This window comes from Gobius niger, assembly GCF_951799975.1.
Source record: "Gobius niger genome assembly, chromosome: 19".
Lineage (NCBI taxonomy): Eukaryota > Metazoa > Chordata > Actinopteri > Gobiiformes > Gobiidae > Gobius > Gobius niger.
The window spans coordinates 15,113,916-15,132,451 of record NC_136870.1 but is presented as its reverse complement, the minus strand read 5'-3'; the positions used below and the strand labels follow the sequence as shown (position 1 = coordinate 15,132,451).

The 18,536-nt window shown below is 41.1% G+C and overlaps 3 protein-coding genes across 4 annotated transcripts; 2 read left to right on the top strand and 1 right to left on the bottom strand.

Moving 5' to 3' along the window:
* Positions 1-905: 905 nt before the first annotated feature.
* crygmxl2 (crystallin, gamma MX, like 2) lies at positions 906-2,191 on the top strand (the record flags this gene model as incomplete). Its single annotated transcript, XM_079576872.1, has 3 exons — positions 906-914; positions 1,309-1,551; positions 1,919-2,191. The coding sequence occupies 3 exons, from the start codon at positions 906-908 to the stop codon at positions 2,189-2,191; spliced, it is 525 nt and encodes a 174-aa protein (XP_079432998.1).
* Positions 2,192-2,719: 528 nt separating this feature from the next.
* crygmx (crystallin, gamma MX) lies at positions 2,720-4,355 on the top strand (the record flags this gene model as incomplete). Its single annotated transcript, XM_079577714.1, has 3 exons — positions 2,720-2,728; positions 3,219-3,461; positions 4,080-4,355. The coding sequence occupies 3 exons, from the start codon at positions 2,720-2,722 to the stop codon at positions 4,353-4,355; spliced, it is 528 nt and encodes a 175-aa protein (XP_079433840.1).
* A 3,554-nt stretch (positions 4,356-7,909) lies between these two features.
* aldh18a1 (aldehyde dehydrogenase 18 family, member A1) lies at positions 7,910-17,992 on the bottom strand (the record flags this gene model as incomplete). 2 transcript variants are annotated; one of them, XM_079577518.1, is made up of 18 exons in its annotated part: positions 17,860-17,992; positions 17,609-17,710; positions 15,194-15,336; positions 14,784-14,933; positions 14,277-14,381; positions 13,891-14,049; positions 12,406-12,496; positions 11,210-11,334; positions 10,968-11,112; positions 10,817-10,890; positions 10,463-10,562; positions 9,813-10,033; positions 9,612-9,749; positions 9,319-9,514; positions 9,092-9,213; positions 8,841-9,027; positions 8,190-8,285; positions 7,910-8,106 (listed from the first exon to the last, which is right to left on the bottom strand). In XM_079577518.1, the coding sequence occupies exons 2-18, from the start codon at positions 17,688-17,690 to the stop codon at positions 7,910-7,912; spliced, it is 2,331 nt and encodes a 776-aa protein (XP_079433644.1). In that variant the 5' UTR covers positions 17,691-17,710; positions 17,860-17,992. The 2 variants fall into 2 exon arrangements, with proteins under 2 accessions (XP_079433644.1, XP_079433645.1); XM_079577519.1 differs by having other exon boundaries at positions 13,897-14,049.
* Positions 17,993-18,536: the final 544 nt, after the last annotated feature.

The window sequence follows — 18,536 nt, the reverse complement described above, 5'->3', positions numbered from 1 at the left end:
ATCAAAGAAACCAAAGCTTATCAACGCTTTTCCTTAATGCCAAAACACAGCCGCATATGGCCGCGGAAACACCGGTACCATTATGTTTTGACAATGAAATAAAGTGCTATTGTGCTTTTTGTGAAAACATGTAGCAGGAGGTGAAGCAAAAAGGCAAACAAAAGTGTTGAGGGGGCATCCCGATGAAAAGGCTAAAAAGATGACCTTTCTGGCATCAGCTGGGCTCCGGGAACAACAATGCATGGCCGCAACCTATTCTGGCCTTTTCCCCTATGTTTCTGCTCTGGGCTACGCTTCCCGAGTCCAAAGAGGTCCATGACTTTATACACAGACAAAACACATGCCCCAGATCCTCGCTTTTATACATCTATCAAATGCACAAACTGAAAGTGCAAACAAGCTGGCCCCGTCTGGCATCACAGCAACAACTGCGGGCTATGGAAGCTAAAAAAGAGACAAGCTATCAGCGTAGATTACATCAATGTCCACACTATCAAATCCAATTAGAAACATAGCAGTTAGCGAAAAGGCTAACTTTTTTGGGCAAGTTTGAAAACATGAAATATCACGGTTTGACAGTTGTCAAAAATGAAATGTACACTTAAAAAAAAGAAATGCTTTGTTGACAAGAGGGGGGCCGCGTCTCTAAAGAGCCTTTGTGCCGTGCTTGAAAAGGCGGCATCACAAGGTCACGGGTCATCCAAACACAAAATAGCACATGCATGGAGTTCATTTCATTTCTATAGGTAAACACCAGCAAACAGGAGATCAGGTAGCCCCTCTGAAAAGGTAAAAAGAGGCAGTTTGTGACGTGTTGCGTGAGGCCTCGTGGTCAGGCGGACGGTATAAAAAGGGCAGCGAGGCCTTTTAAGAGATATGGTGCCACTAGATTCACAACTGCAACCATGGGAAAGGTATGAACGCACATTTGGATGGAGTTGGAAAAGTGGTGTTTTTTGAATTGTGAGACAGTAGCTTAGAGGCAGGAGACGTACTTGAAGTGACAGATTAAAAGCCTGTTTTAGGTGACAATCCCCCAGCTATATGATTTAAAATGTCTATATACCATTTGGCACGGACAAGTATGACAGCAATTGTCTTAAATTTGAAGGGCCACAACAACACAATGTTCTTTAAATTAAAAAATCCCTTCTTGCTTTTCAACTGTCAAGCACCCCAACACTACACAGCAAGGCAAAGTGAAGAGGCTGAGTGGTGTTTAAGTTTGAGTGCAGTGTCCCCTACTGGCTAATCAGAGGTACTGTAACTTGAATTGAGGGATTTTGTTTGTCTGTTTTTCCATTTAAGATTGTTTTCTACGAGGGCCGTAACTTCCAGGGCCGCCACTGGGAGTGCGGCAATGACTGCATGGACACTTTCAGGCACTTCAACTGCTGCAACTCCATCAGGGTGAGCGGCGGACACTGGGTGGCCTATGAGAAGCCCAACTACATGGGATACCAGTACATCATGGGACCCGGAGAGTACCCCGACTACAACACCTGGATGGGTTTCAACAACTGCATCCGCTCCTGCCAGACGTTCCCCCCCGTAAGTCTAACAAATCTGGGTAGTGAGGAGTTTGTCAAAGCACTTTAAATCTTAGAGGTGTGTGTAAGGCAAGCTATGAAAGCCAATGGTCGATTTTAGACCATGGTTTTGACAAGAAAATAGAAATGTGCAGATCGCCTGGTGGTAAAGGATGCAGCACATATGGTGGGCACTGTGCCAGCATTAGCGTTTCAAGATTGAATCCCAGCTATGACAGTTATTTTTATCTCTATCTGCATATGGGCAAAGAATAAATAGGTCTTGGGGAAAAGGTCTGATCTTGAGCGCTTTGATCTTCACTTCATTTGAGCTCAGTGTGAATGTAACCTCATGTAATTATGTCTCAAAATGCACTGCCCCCCTACAGTATAGAGGCTCCTACAGAATGAGAATCTACAACAGGCCCGACATGATGGGACAGAGCATGGAGTTCATGGACGACTGCCCCAACGTGTACGACCGCTTCCGCTTCCGGGACATCTACTCCTGTAACATCATGGAGGGCTACTGGATCTTCTACGAGCACCCCAACTACAGGGGGCGCCAGTACTTCCTGAGGCCCGGAGAGTACAGGGCCTGCGGGGAGTGGGGCTGCCACAACCCCATGGTGGGCTCTTTCAGAAGGATGAGGACTATGTAAAATGTTAATGTAAAAATCGCTATTAAACTGCTTTTAAAATAAGTCATGGCTCTTTTTCATGTTTAGTGTGTCCTTTTCATGGTTACATTCAAAAAGTGACAAATGTATACTTATAACAGGTATTGACCCAGTAGAAAAGTAATATTTATGAGATACTGTATGTAAAACGATAAAATGAACAATGTTTGGGGGGTATCAAACAGTCTTTCATTTTACCTACTTTTTAGACACAGCTAAACAATCACTTAGACAAACACAGTCTATATTTCTCGGCTTTGGCATTCAGCGCAGTAAGGGCACATGTGGCAACTCTTTTTGTCACCTGGTTCAGAAAGTGCAGCGGTACAGTTTTTCTATAGACGGACAAAGACAAAGCTTTGGACCTTCCTATACTGCCGGGGCCTCTATAGAGCGCAGTGTGCTGACTCCACAAAGCTTTGCAAAGGGCCCTGATCCCAGCAGGGTCTATAAAGGCACCAGGTTCAAACGGGACGGTTCTGGTCTGCTCCACACTGTTCAACTCTCACGATGGGCAAGGTAAGGGACCTGTTTTCACTTTAATGGAAGCTCAGAGGTGTAGGGGTGGGGAAGCGTATGGAGTGATAAAATAAAATATATATATACATTTTTATCTAGACAGCAAGGTTTTTTTCTTTGGATTTAAGAAATGCCACATAATAACTTGCTAAATTAAAGAATGCACTGTATATTCAAGATTCCGGATTCTATTGCCAATTCGTAATCAGTGTCAAGCCATAACTAAACTGATGATGAATGATTTTGCTAATTTCAGTCGAAAGGTTTAAAAACTTTACAGAAAGATTGTTTTTGTTGATTTTAAAGGTGATAAAAATCTGTGCCTTATTTATAATTTACTTTATGTGCTTTTGACATGTCTAATTGGACAAAACCGGTGACCGCAGGCACATACTGTAATTTTGATCAGTGAATTAAAATGATTACCTCAAAAATAAATAAATGATATTGCAGATTATTGTACATCATGTGTATGGTACATTCTCTCCAGATTGTGTTTTACGAGGACAAGAACTTCCAGGGTCGTCACTTTGAGTGCACCAGTGACTGTCCCGAGATGCACAGCCACTTTAGCCGCTGTAACTCCATCCGAGTGGATAGTGGCTGCTGGGTGGCCTACGAGAAGCCCAACTACTCTGGATACCAGTACATGCTGCACAAGGGAGAGTACCCCGAGTACAATCGCTGGTCCGGCTTCAACGACTGCATCCGCTCCTGCCGCATGGTGCCTCCAGTGAGTTTGCAACCAAATGGTGAAATGCTATTTTGTTATTCATGTTGAGAGGAATGAAGAACGGGGCATCCTGAAACCTTCATATCAGGTCAATTGTAACAGTTTGATGTGTATTACTTCGATCTTTCAAAGTTGATATTGCCAAAAGAGATGGTTCTAGTGGTAGGCTACTGCTTTCCATCCTTATCCCAAACATTCTATTGCTCTCAATAGCAACATGATGCTAACTGCTTGGGCCGTTGTTTTATTTCTATGGGGAGCTAGCTGAATCTTGTTGAAATGAATACAAGTTTAAACATTACAGAGCAAAAACCACACAGAAGGTGGATAATTACTTACATCATTACTTAAAACACCCAGTTTGAATTTTATTGCATTTTTTACATTTCTTAATCGTATTTTATATTCAATTTATGTAAAAACAATTGGGACAGGAAACGGTCACGGCCACACAGGAAGTTAGTCGCAACATTTTGTGCGGGAAGCCGACCCACCAACATTTTTTCCAATCGTAGTAGAGATTTTCAAATATCGTCGACTGGACTGGGTTGATTTACAACAATGGATGATTCCTGGATGACGGATATACATTTCTCCCAATGCTTTTTTTCTAAATAGTACAACGGCAGCTATAGGATGAAGATCTTTGAGCGCTCCGACTTCGGTGGGCAGAACATGGAGCTGAGCGATGACTGCCCCAACCTCCACGAGCGCTTCCACACCCGGGACATCTCCTCCGTCAACGTCATGGAGGGATACTGGATGCTGCACGAGCATCCCAACTACAGGGGCCGCCAGTACTTCCTGCGTCCCGGCGAGTACAGGAGGCACAGCGAATGGGGAAGCGCCTCTCCCACCATCGGATCCCTGAGAAGGGTCACTGAAGCCAACTGATGCCGATTTGTTTCACACAGGGCCACATTTTAACCATTTTGTTTACATGTGGTAGCGTCCAAATATGGATTTTTAGTGATTGGTTTTAGACACAGTTCCTACATCAACAAATTGCAGTATAGAGGAAACGCTTTACAACAGTGGTTAATGCACAGAGTGGAAAATGAAGAAGCTATATTTATTTTAGTTGTGATGACTAATAATGAACGCCAGAGTGGCTGGTGGCTCGATTCCTGCCTTTGAGTCCTTAGGCAAGACGCTTATACACATAATCGCTTAAATATCATTCATCTGGCACTAATTTGTGAACTGTGGCAAACCCCATTTCAAATAAAAATGGAAAATAATAACTATATTCTGTAAATATTTCATCCCAAATAAAATAAAAATATGCTTAACATATACGACTGTTTATTTTTTGTTATCATTTTGATGGTGGAATATGGGGCCAGTAGTTTCTCTAGAATTATTGAATACATTTTTTCTTTTTTCCTTTCCATATGTCCCTAACGTCCTGTACAACTGAAATCTATAATGAAACCGATGAAACAAGGGCCTTTTTTTTTTTTCATTTTGATTGGGTGTAGAACTGTCACGATCAAACAATCAGGAGGATAGGCATTCGGAAAATAGACAGCATTTTTCCTCCTCTTCTAGTTCAGGCGACTGAACTTTTGCACCGCCGGAGTTGGGTTCAGCGGCACAAAAAGCGCAGGGAGCGAGGCGAGAGTTTCCCGCGCACTTTATAGTCCACATACACAAAGGGAAATTATCAAGAACACTGGTATTCTTTGAAGCGCTATATTAAAAGTGTGAAAGGGGGTATCTAAGGATGGCGTGTAGGAGTCTTTACGCCCATGTTAGATCCACATCACAGGGCTAGTGGCAACTCAAAGGGCCCAAGTCAAAGTGGTCTGGTACTCGCCCCGAGCATCAAACTCTATCAGAACAAAAAAAAAAAAAAGAAAAGAAAAATCTGAATCCTCATCCCTGCTCATGCATAATTCATCCAACCCAAGATACCACAGCCCTTTCAGAAATAAATATCAATTATTGAAATTGTTAATTAGAGATCGCGTAATTGGCAAAGATCTACATGAATAAATAACCCTCTGATTATTAATTATTGATTGGGAAAATTTGAAGCCCAGTGGGGAGTACGATTGAGAGTCTCTTAAGATGAAAAGCACAGAGAGATGCGAGTTTTGGCCTTGAGTAATGTCCAATTAAAGGGCTGTCAGAGCAGAGGTTTCCCATGTCCCGGTTTTAATATACAACAATACCTTGAAGACAACAACTGCCTGCAATAGTAGCGTCATGGGATGGGAAAAGATAAAGTGTGGGGGAAAGATTGTGAGGAAACATGCAAACTGGCTGGCCTGAGCTCTAAGGTAATCTAAGGTCACACTTTTTAACAATAGAAACAAACATACAGTGCATTTTGAAATGTACATCTTGCAGTCCAGCTGGCAATATCTCTATTGGGACTAAAATAAAGTTTCAATCACTGACATATGTAGAAGTGGTTTGACTATAAAAGTACTTAATAATACCTAAGTAGATTAATGCTTTAGGACAAAAAATGGATCCCACAAATTTCCGTGAAAGGAACTCAACTGAAGAAACACAACTGTCCACATCTTATTTAAAGGCAAGATACCAGATTTATTTTTATTTTTATTACAAACGATGAAAGGGGAAGCCTGAATAAAAATGTTCCTGACTCATATCACTACTAGCAGGTCACCTTTCAGGGACACTGTTCAAAATTGCTAGAAAACTGCCTGCACATTCATACATTCATGAAACTGATACAAAATGTTATATAAATTAGATGTACGGTATTTTCCCCACAAATGTCTGAGTTTACAATAATACTACAGGAGGACAAAACTAATACAGTTCTATTACTAGAAACAAAGTATCAGGTATAGTGCCGTTAATCTCGCACACTTATATTTGCTCATTGTCGTGTTGTGTTAAGTGGGAGTTGGCCAACTGTTTAAGTACTGTATATAATATTACACAAAGTGCAACAAGTCAAACGTATAGTGTGATAAAAGTTACTAGAAAATGTAACAGTAATGACAGAAACTCATATGCTAAGTGGAAAAACAATCGTGCACTTTATAACTACCGTGTTCCAACCTAAACGAACTACTGCACATCTTGAAACCAAGTCCACAGGGACGTGTTTAAAACCAAATGCAGTTTCGTAGTAAAACACCGTTGCACCTGAATCGCTGCCTTATGATCCTGCCGTTTTAAGCATCAAACAGTCATGTCCCTGAAATGTTTCTTTTCTACCTCAAGCCATTTAACTTCCTCAACCGTTCTCACATGAAAAGGACCAGGGAGTGTGATCTTGGTGTCTGAACCCCTTGGACCGGCTGATTGAAGGGTAAGTAGTGCGTTTTTTAGCATGCAGAGCATTGACTTTAGATGTTTCGAAGATGGAGGGAATAGAAACGGTGCAGCTACGCCAGCCTGTGATTCCATTATTAGTGCGACTTTTGAATTTCCCTTTCATTTGTGATGGCTGGATAATTAAACCTCAATAGTATTGTCTTCCATCTCGCATGCCCCACTTCCAGCGAACGCGAAATCCCCCATGGGCAACAATAAAAAGACCATTTTTAGACATCTGGCTTTCAGATCAGGACAACTTTTTCCGACTAATTTGTGTTTCTTTGTGAAAGTAGAAGGATTCAGGACAAAGCATGAATTTAAGTGAGAAATAACTGAAAAATCAAAGTAAGTTTACATATATTGTATTTCAAACGTTTTTATTGAACAATAGTGGATTTAAAACAAGCTGAAACAAAGAGTGCGTCAGATGGATAGAATGGTACAGACTTCATTTAAAAGCAGTTGTGTTGTAGCCTCGAGCTCAAAGGAGGCAGCTTGTCAATTACACTCGCTCCTCTGACACAGGCTTTGGGCGCCACAAGGAACAAATGAGAAAAACAATAAATAAAGTGGGAGTCAAAAGCAGGAATGAGTTCAGATGAAGTATATTCTCAGATTAATACTTCAAACTTTTTATTTAAAGAATTAAATAATGAAACACACATTTTATTCATAGAATATGGAGTTAAAATGTACTTATTATGTAAGGAAGGGCATAATACAGCAACAATTAGATTTTACATTTACAAAGGCAGAGACTCTGCTGAAGGTAAACAATAATAGAGCAAAGAAAGCTCTGTATTTCATTAAAATTAAATCCTTTAATACTGTCTTTAGAGGTAAGAAATTATTTAAAATATATAAGACAAAACAAGTTGTCTCAAAGATCTATATTTTTGACACTATGTAATTTGGAAACATTTCCTCATTATCAAAATTATATAAATTAACTCATAAATCAAGAGGTAGAATTGAACTCTCTGTAAACGTAGAACATTATGAACATGTTTAATAATGGTCCACAGTGATGTGGTCCTGTGTTGTGCTTCACTCTGGTCTCCACTGTTTTTTTTAACAAGCCTTGGAGGAGCCTCTAGGGCCCGCTGGAGACATTTACAAAGCCCTGTCCCACTTGGAGCTTGTGTTTAGTTGGAGTCTCTGCAACTGGCCACAGTCGGACCTACTGGCAAGTTTTCATGAAGGTACTTCATGGTCCCGTGTTCAGAGAAGTCTGCGGCCGTGTGACCCTCTCCTCTCAGCACCCACTTAGTGGTGAGCAGCCCTTCCAGCCCCACGGGGCCTCGGGCGTGGATACGGGACGTGCTGATGCCCACCTCTGCCCCTGTATCAATGCAGGAGATGGCTTTAAAACAATTCTGATGTTTGAGGAGGCAACAATCTTAAAGGAAACATAAATAAACAAACCCAATCCAAAGCGGAAACCATCAGCAAATCTGGAGCTGGCGTTCCAGAAAACACAAGCACTGTCGACCTGCTGCAGAAACTGCTCTGCTGTGTCCTCTAGAAGAAAAAACATAAGTCTTGACCTTACAGCATAAAAGATGAATAAAACAACAATAAGCTGTTGCCATGAAAGTAAATGTATCAAATTAATTGAGTAAAATTAAAAAAAAAACTAATTCAGGAACAAAACTATCTAAAAAAAAAGAATGAATAATGACATGATCACTATGCTGTAACCAATCCATTTATGACTATGACAATGTATGACTATCTATTATATCAAATGTTTATTTCTATACTATAGCTATTCTTTACAGTCACACTGAACAGTTTGGTCTCTAAAGTCTCTGTCAGTCACAAACCATCGAACATTTCATAATCATGATGATACCTTGTGTGGTCACTAGATGGCAGCTGTATAATCTTCACTGCAGATCCAAAATAATCCTCAGAATAAAATTTGAAACTTTTCCAGAGCTTGCCCTGAAATATTATCTTCTTCTGTGACACATAATCACACCACACCGCACTCACATTACGCAAAATCCCTCAAATAGCGACAGTGTGGCTTCAGCAAACACTACCTTTCCCGTGCCGTTTTGAGTCACTCACCATTTTCTGTGACTATGACGTCCGTGTGGGAGCTGCCGTACTTGTGGATGTGGTCCACCGCTTCTTGCATGCTGTCCACCACCTCCACGCAGCACTCCAGGTCGCCGTACTCTGTTCTCAGGGACTTGGCTTCAGACGGACTAAACGTCAGATACGAGGCAAACCGCGGCCCTGCATGAATCTTAACCTGACAATAACACACAAAACATCAGAATGGAGATGTGACAATCATGACATGGGAATTGTCTTACCCTTTCTGTGCGCAGAGTGTCAATAATCTGGTCAAAAACTGAGGTCCTGAGGAGATCTCTATGGATCAGCAACGTCTCCATCGCATTACAAGCCGCTGGGTAATCACATTTTGAATCTCGCACTGCAAATGAATAACCCAATTCAGTAACACTCCACTATGTGCAAAAAAAAGTAATAAATCCAGCCACAGCATCACGTAGATTATTATGTGGCTCATGTTGTTTACCAATTTTGAGGACTTTATCCGCACTGGCCTCGACATCCACATAGACATGGCAGATTCCTTCGCTGTGACCGAGCACTGGGATTCCTTTGGCCGCGATCTGGATGTTCCGCACAAGCTGGGACGACCCACGCGGGATAATGAGGTCTATCAGTTTGTTCAGTCGACACAGGTCCTCTACTTCTTCACGAGTGCTCACCTGAAAACATGTGAACGTTTTTTAATAAAACTATGATCCTGTTGCTTTTTCAAGAGTGTTTATAAATGATTAATATATAAACAAATCCATGAAATACCAGCTGAACAGCCTCTGTGACTCCATGTGTGGACAGTGCTTCCTGCGTGAGCCGGTGCAGAACTCGATTGGTGTTCGCTGCTTCTTTTCCTCCCTTCAACAGGAGAGCATTGCCACTGGCTATGGCCAACGCTGCCACCTGCACAGGTACAAATGTTAGCGTTATATCTGACACAATAGCGCACAAGTCATCCGCGCAAACCTGTGGAAGGCAGTCTGGCCGGGCCTCGAAGATGACGAGCAGCACCCCGATGGGGACAGTGATCTGCTCCAGCTCCAGGTTATGGGCCACTCTGGTCCGGCGCAGAACCCGACCCACACTGTCCTGGGCCGCTACTGCGATCTGACGCAGACCTATGGCCAGGCTGTTGAGCTTGGCTGGAGACAGGCTTAGGCGCTTCAGCATGGCAGGAGGCATGTGTTCTGGAAAATGTAAATGTACAAGTTCTGAAACAGCTGTGAGGTTTCAGTAATATTTAAATTTTGCACAAAGTAGCAAAGTACACATTCCACATAAAGGAAATAAAATAGACTGTATTAAAGCTGAGATATTTTCTCCAGCAGTCCTTCTCGAGCAAGTTTTAGTAAAATATTTCTCGTCTTATGTCTTGTGTCTTAGCTAATATGTCATAGTCAGAAAATGTTCATGTTTGATTATCACAAAAATATGACTAAATAGCACTTCGAGATAGCTGTACTCTTCTCTTTCCAACCAAGGTTGTAGTGCAGGTCTAAATTGGGTAAAAAGTACTTTGCTGAAGTCCACTGGCACATTTGTGTGGACTTTACTCCTGGTTGGGTGCCACTCTATCTCTGCACACCTGTCAGACACAGTGAAAGTGGGACTGGCACCTGCAGTGACAGCCAGCTCCACGTCCATTTTGTTGGCAGCCAGGATCTCGTCCTTCCTCTCTGTCAACAGCTCGGCTAACAGGCAGATGATCTCACTCCTCTGACAACACAGGCACAAGTTAACAAGGCAGCAGTGTGCCTGCTCACCCACAAGAGGGCAGAGTTTGTCTTTGTACTCACACCGGCAATGCACACGTGTGATCACACTGTTTATCAGCAAATTTCAGCAAAATGGAGCTTCAGTCAACTTTGCCATAATTATGCTTTTAATCCCAATAGATCACATGTTTTAACAGCAAGATATTAAAATAGAAAATAAACATAGCTCTAATAACGTGCTATCTTAAAAATAACCTGCTCCGATTGCAAAGATGCCAGAGTTCTTCCCGAGTTCCTTGCCATTTCCGTCTGCTGCTCCACGGTTGGACCTGTTTGAAAACACAAGACAAATGTCAGTCAAAAACGTTAAACTGAAACTGTCGCTTTTGTAACTACAGGAACTCACCGGCCGGCTTAATCTCTGAGAAAAACGTGCCCACTTTCTTCCCCTCCACAATATCGGTGATAACATGCCCCGTGACTTTAGGATGGGTGCCGTTCGCGATGACCACTGATGTGCCGCCTTGCAGAGCCCAGAGAGCAGCTTTTACCTACGAGAATGTAAAGGTATGTTGAGATTGTTGAGATTGGGATGTTATACGTTATTATTAAATGCTTCTCTTCGTTTCAACCATAAACTTGAACGACCTTGGCCTCCATGCCTCCTATTCCAACTCGCGACTTGGTGCCGTAGGTGATGGACTGCTGGTCTCCGGGGTAAAAGATGTCAATGAGCTTCGCATCGTCAGTGCCAGGGGGGCTGTTATACAGTCCTAAAACACAATTATATTCATTTAATAAATATCAAGACCACAAAATAATGATCAGCATACAGTATACATGATGATATAAAAATAAAACCAAATCAAAATAAATGATCAGAATTTACACAGGCAGAATCAAACAGAGGAATGGGAACTGGACAAAACGGGAAATCTTTTGAGCAAAAAAATGAAACTCATCTAAACTGATGTTTTGTGGCTTTTTGTTGCATTTTCAACACTTTTTCAATGCTTTTTCAACACTTTTTTGTCATGTTTTTTGTCACTTTTTGTCGTCATTTTATTGTTGTTCTTTTTTCGTGTTTTCATCCTTGTTTTAGTCAAAATGACTCAACACTGCCCAAGAAGTGACTTCCTGTTTCGATCCAGCACGCCAAAATAAAAGCAGCTCGTCTCATTGATTAGTTCAGCAGGTACTTGCCACATTACAAGAATATAATTAAATACACACATTTCAAGCGTTTTGTTGTTAATAGTTAGGCAGAAAAACAGTGAACTAATGAATTGCTGAACTAATGAATAAGATGGTGCTTTTTATTTTGGTGTGCTGGATCGAAACAGGAAGTCACTTCTTGGGCGGCGCTGTTATGATTTGAATTTACGCACAGAGTCAATTCTGGCGCTTTTTTCAAGAAGCTTTTATTTGGGTAATGCCAAACTGGAGAAAATGTGCAGTTCCGCTGGGATTTAAGAGTGTAATAATATTTAAGGCCTTAATTTTGGCACATTTCATGGAATGACTGTTAATGCCCCGCAGAAGCCCTGATGATAAAACCAATTCAAAAGTCATAGAACGAGACTGACAAAGAGGTACACTGACCTTCACATGTTTTTTTTTTACAATTTTGAAACTTTGAAACAAACCGGACACAAATCCCCCCATGATCCCTACAGACCTGGCGGATACTAATGACCAGCGCATCAAACGAGGAGACTGGGGATTTTTGTTTGCCTCTTTTTGTGCGGATCCAAGTCCAACTTAAGAGGACTGTTTTGACACTGATGTTGTTGGGCAGATGGCGGCGTAACCTAAGAGACGCGTTTCTATAGTAACACACAAACCTTCCACATCAGAGAGCGCGATGAGCAGGTCAGCCTTCATCTCCACGGCCAGGCGGGCGGCCAGGCTGTCATTGTCCTTAATGCTGATCACCTACAGATTTAGTGTACAGAAGGTCACGTTAGAAAAGTCAACGGCAAAGTACAGACATAAATTTAATGAAAAAAACCCTGAATGTTTGGATTGGGCCTGGTCTCTGTAAATAATTTCACGTAGCAGTAACAGCAAAAAACCTGTTGTTTGGGGACCCGTGTTTGTGTCTCCTATTTATTTTAGGAGAGCAAACCACAAATGAGGTTGTTTTTTTATATTGCTGTTAGTTTACTTTTAATAGCATCCAAATTCGCATGAATAAGTTTGCACTTTTTCCCCCATGTTTTCTCTTCTAAGATTGAAATCTAACCATCTCTTGAATATAAATATTTTGGAATTTAATTGATGATTGCTTATTATGATTATTATGATTTGAAGCCTGAAAGAAACTTGTGACTGCTACTGTTTTGGACTATTGTGATGCTGTATACAAATGCCTCCACTGACTCTTTGCATGCATTGTACACTGTGTATCATGGAGCATTACGCTGTATTACAAATATAAGGCAGGAGCTACAGCCAAGACCTTCTCCTGCTCTCTGAGAACGGAATGCCAACAGAATTGGGTAAAAAGGCCTTTAGTTTACTGCACAACACTCTTGGAATGAACTACAGAAGGAGTTTCAATTGAAAGAACTTGTGTCACTTCATACTTTCAAATCATTATTGACAAATCTTAAAACAAAGTCTTTCACAGCTGTTTTATCAGAGTGTATTATCTTGATTTTATTATTAAGTTACAAATGTATCTTCTGTGTGAAGTTGTTCCCCTGCATCTTGGCCAGGACGCTCTCGAAAAAGAGATTTTTAATCTCAATGAGTTTTGTCCTGGATAAATAAAGGTCAAATAAAATTAAAAAGTGTTGTTACCTCTGCAGACCACCACCTCCTAGTGACTGCATGCACTCCCTCCTTTTATGCACATGCACATTTAGCTAGAGGGTCGGGCTGGTGTAACGAGGCAGCATAGCAGCGGTGAAACCAAAAAGGATATTTTAAGTCATCTACAGTACTGTACAAATGTAATAGTTACAGGTTGTTTTACGAACAATTACAAGTTGGTGCATATTCATTCTACACAAAGTGATACTGTGACTGACATTCATCCAGTCAAGTTTCCTAAAATGTCTTGCTCCATAGCAAAAGACACTATACAGAGTCACTGCACATAAAATGCATTTTTATCTCTTGAATAAATATCTCGATACCAGCCTTAGTATTACTACACTGAACTACACAGAACTAACATCACCCATCCACCGTCTTCACTACGGCACAGTACTGTGCACCGTCATTTCAACATTAGACTGTAATTCATTTGACAGACTTATGAGACGCCCTGCTGCCTGTGCCGCCCCCAGCACCAGCGCCACCCTCCTGCTGTCTGTACCCACATTTACCCCCTGCAGGTCACTGTTGGGCTCCGGAGGGGGCACCACCGCGTCGTTTGTGTTTATGATGGGCACGATGTTCATGCGCAGAAGCTCCTGCAGAGTGCTGTTCAGATTCTGCCTTTTCTGGTCATCGTGGAAGTCCAAATTAGTGACAAGGACCTGCCAAGGACGACGAAAGACAAACTTCAAGGATCCACCAGAAATCACTAAGTTTAAATAAAACAAATGAGGCCTTGATTCATTAATTTAGATGCAGTTCAGGAGACCACCAACAGACAGCGCTATTCCCCATTACTATCAAAAGGGTCTAATGTTTTATAAGGGTTGTGTCAAAATGTAAAATGAAAAGCATAATTGTAATAAGTGAGGTAGTTGTATGACCGTACCTGAGCAGTGCAGGTGCTGTACTGAGTAAACATGGCCTCATACAGAGCCATCAGCCCGCTCTGTCCGGCTGCTGCACAGGCGCGGGCCTCCAGAACCGGCAGTGACTACAATCAAAAACACGCACCGGTTAAGAGACGCCAAATCATCTGCTTCCTAAAGTGCACATTGTAACACCAACTGGTTAAATGAGTGTGACTACATTAAAACAAAGGCAAGAATCACACAATAACCTGATAAAGTGCATGTAAAGCAGTGAGAATGTGCAAGTATACATAGTACTGGGTTGATGGTAGAAGTAAAGAAAAGCAGAAGTGAGAACATTTCATAGATGCATTTGTTCCCTGTGGAGTTTTGGTTTGTTTACTGATAACGATTTGGACAAAGTTATAGAATTATGTGTTTTGGTTTCATCTGCAGAAAGCAGCAGCCCTGTAGAGTGACTTGCCGACGCCAAAGCTTTTAGGCAGAAGGCACTTTTGATTCCCGTGGGCCTGGGCTTTTGTTACCATCTCTTTGAGCTGGTTGTGTCCCGTGTGCAGCGCCTGGCGGACACTCTGGGACAGCAGGATTTCATGCCTTAATCTTTGCTTTCCAAAGGCCACTGCTCCACTGGTGACGATCATCATCTCTCGGCCTTGATTCTGCAACATGGCAACCTGCAAAGCAATGAAGCAAGAATGATTAATGTTACAGCAACAGGCCAACAGACATCACCCAAGTGCCGAGTTTACAGGCAGGTTGTTTTTGACACTGAGGGAAATCTGAGCCTAAGAAACAAGCCACATGTTCATTTACTCAACTACATCATTACTATTGCTAAAACAAAGACTTAAACTGCACTGCATTTGACTCTTTCCCTAATTCGTAAAAGCAGAGGTAGTTATTTTTAACAATTGTACAATCGCAAATACAATACTTGTTCCACGATCGATGCCAGTCTTCCCAGAGCCAGACCACACTCATCGCCTCTGGTCACCACCGCGCTGCCCAGCTTCACAACTATCCTCTTGGCTTGGCGAAGTTCACTGCGGTGAGCAAAGGACGTACCGTGAGCCCGCCCTTAAACACAAAACAATACCAGATAAGCCTTATTAATATAACTGAAGAAAATACGGCTGCTCAAAGTCATCATCGGGGGTTTCCCACAGCGCACGGTGTCTTGACTTTTTTTGCTTTTCACACGGGAGCCTCTGTTACATTACAACCATAGAGTGACTTGAGTGGACAAGACATAGTGTGAACCCTTGCCAAATGTGATGTTAAGTTTAGGTTTAGCTATAATTTAGCCCACCCTGTATTAAAATTGATAAAATTCCTCCGGTCTATGTTACTGCGTTAATAAAGTCAGAGTCTAGTGAGGTTCACACTATCGCCATATTGTTATTGCAGCTATAATGCATAATGTAGGCCAGTGGAACACATTCACCCTAAGATGACAAGTCGCAACTCAAATAAGAACTATGTATAATATAAAATATACCACAGCTCTGCTTGTGTACAAGTCTTTTCATGGTTTAGCACTTATTAGACTTATTAGAGCCATATGGACAAAATTTCATATCTTGATATTCATGTCAGATATCTCGATATCGATACGATACGATATAACTATGGATTAGGTGGAAAACAAGATTTTTTTCAGAAAAATTAGAACATAATACAAAAGAGTGCAGTTTTATTGATAATAATCTCTATTGTTTATATCTTGCTTTTTCAATTTTAATGTTTTAAATGTTCATATCTCGATATCGATTCAAAAATGATAGATCTTTCAGCTTCAGTTTCATGCAGCTAAAATCTGGCACAGTCTTCTAGGGCTGAAACGACTAATCGATTAATCGACGACTTATCGATTATTGAAATAGTCGACAACTATTTTAGTAATCGATTAATCGTTTTCTGGTTCACACAGACTAAAATGGAGCAAAAATGACATAAAAATGTAGTATTTTTGATGAAAACCTACTTTGATTTTATATTTAGGGTCTGTAGTGTTGTCATTGTGAATTTAATTAATAGAGCCTTCAAAAAACATGTCCCTTTAGTTTACTCCATCAACACATCCTCAAACAGCGCCACTTAAGCTATAATGTGATAAAAAAATAAATAAATAAAAACATTTTCCTACACCATTCACAGCCAAGCAATTAATCGATTAATCGTAAAAATAATCGATAAATTCATCGATTACAAAATAATTGTTAGTTGCAGCCGTACAGTCTTCATGAGGATGTGAGACAAGCCTCAACTCTGACAATGTTCAAATCCAGTTCTTTTTATCCGTGCATATGACAACTGAAAGTACTTGACCTGCACTCTTGCCTTTTACTGTAATCAATTACTTTTTATGTTAATGTTTTATTGATTTTATCTGCCTTCCTCTAATTTTATGCAAATGTGAATCACTTTGAATTGCCTTGTGTATTGCGGTGATTAGGTGTGAACAGGCGGATTTCTAGCAAACATCGCTCCAGTGTCTAATGGTACATTGTGTTAGCTAATCGTGTCATTGATGAATAGAAAACCCTCGTGCAATTATGCTAGCACTGCTGAAAACTGTTGTGCTGATTAGAAAAGCTATAGAACTGGCAGTGTTTAGTGTAAATATTACATGAAATGTTCCCTGGGACAGCCCCATTAAAACTGGTTCCAACCCACTTACGAGCCACTAACTGAGAACCACTGATGTAGAATAAATAAGCTTGGAAAAAAAAAGGTGAATAACAACTGATGAGCTCCATGACAGCTAAATCTTGTAAATGAAAATAAATATCTATATGGATCTTTGCACAATACGAAGAATGAGGCGAAAGCATGAGCGCGGAAAGACGTTTGTTTTTCTGGGGTTTTAGTTTCATTGATTACACAACTCAGAAAAACACCGAGATGCAGTACGTCCATTTGTAACCTGGGAAACAGATAATCACAGCCTGTAAACTGCCACATCAGCAGCCCGAGCAGCAAAGCCCATGCTGACATTACACATCACTGTGGAGCAATGAGGCGCATGAGAGTACGGGACAGAAGAGGCCCACAAACACTCGAATCACCAAAGTGGGCAAACTGCTGGCACTATACTTTAGAGACAATGTTTGATCAGGTGGGCGATGATCACACTATAAACAAAGTATTATGGGAAAAAAGTCACTTCGAAGTCAATTAGTTGTAACACTTTAACAAGAATGCTATAACAGATGAAGTGCTGAATGCAATTAACACTCAAAACTTTATCAGAACTTATCTTAAAATTGCAAAGTAATTCTCATGCAGTTAGATGCACATTTGAGTGAGGTAAGTAAGCAATGCACAAAAAAAGGAAGTTGCATCTTACCTCGCATCAGACTTCTGGTCAGGCAGTAGCTCACATGTCTGAGTGTTTGCTTTGGGATCTTTGTGAGCCCCGGGAGCAGCATGGCCAGCGCAGTGACTTGCTCTAAAACAAATACAAAGCAAAAGACAGAAAATAAAGGTCATGAGGATAAGAGATCTGACATGTGCACGTGTCAAGCTCAAATACTCGTGTCATAGGTTAGCCTTAGCAAATAAAAAGTCATACTCTTTGCCAGACAGATAGAAATTTACCGGTAATCCTGTTCTGGTTTTCCACTCCTTTAGACGACTTTCCTTGAATTTAGCAGATAGAAGTCAAGGGAGAAGAGGGATGTTGAAAAGCCCGACTCCTCCTCCTAAACACGCTCACTGCTGTTGCTGATGAAACTGACTGACGTCTCGTGCTGCTGGAAACTTTACCATTCACACAGAAGGAAAAGACGTGCAATATTAGTAATAGGGCAAAAACTGCATTTACTTACATGCAGATCGCTGATAATCACCGAAATAAGGTTTAATTGCCGAAAAAAATATTCTTAAATTGGCGCTGAAGTGGCCGGATGTGACGTAGGACCGGCCGGCGAAATCCGGAAAAGCTGCGGAAGTCTCTCGGATTCTGTATTTCAAAGTAAAATGCCACCGGCTATTATTTCTTGCATCATCAAATTCGCATTTCAAAGAGAGCCAGAGATTGCATAAAGTAACCATTTACAGGTCCTTCTGGCCCATAGGCTTTTTACTTTTTATGTTCTCTCATGCTTTATGAGATAAAGATTGAACTCTCAGTGGAGAAATTTGCTACAGCAGCTCTCGAGAACATTCAGGGAAAATAGTCAGGAAAATGTGCAATCAAAGACGAACAGGATAACATGCAAACAAATAATTATCAATAGAGGTATTTTATGTACAATGAATGATACAAACTTTAA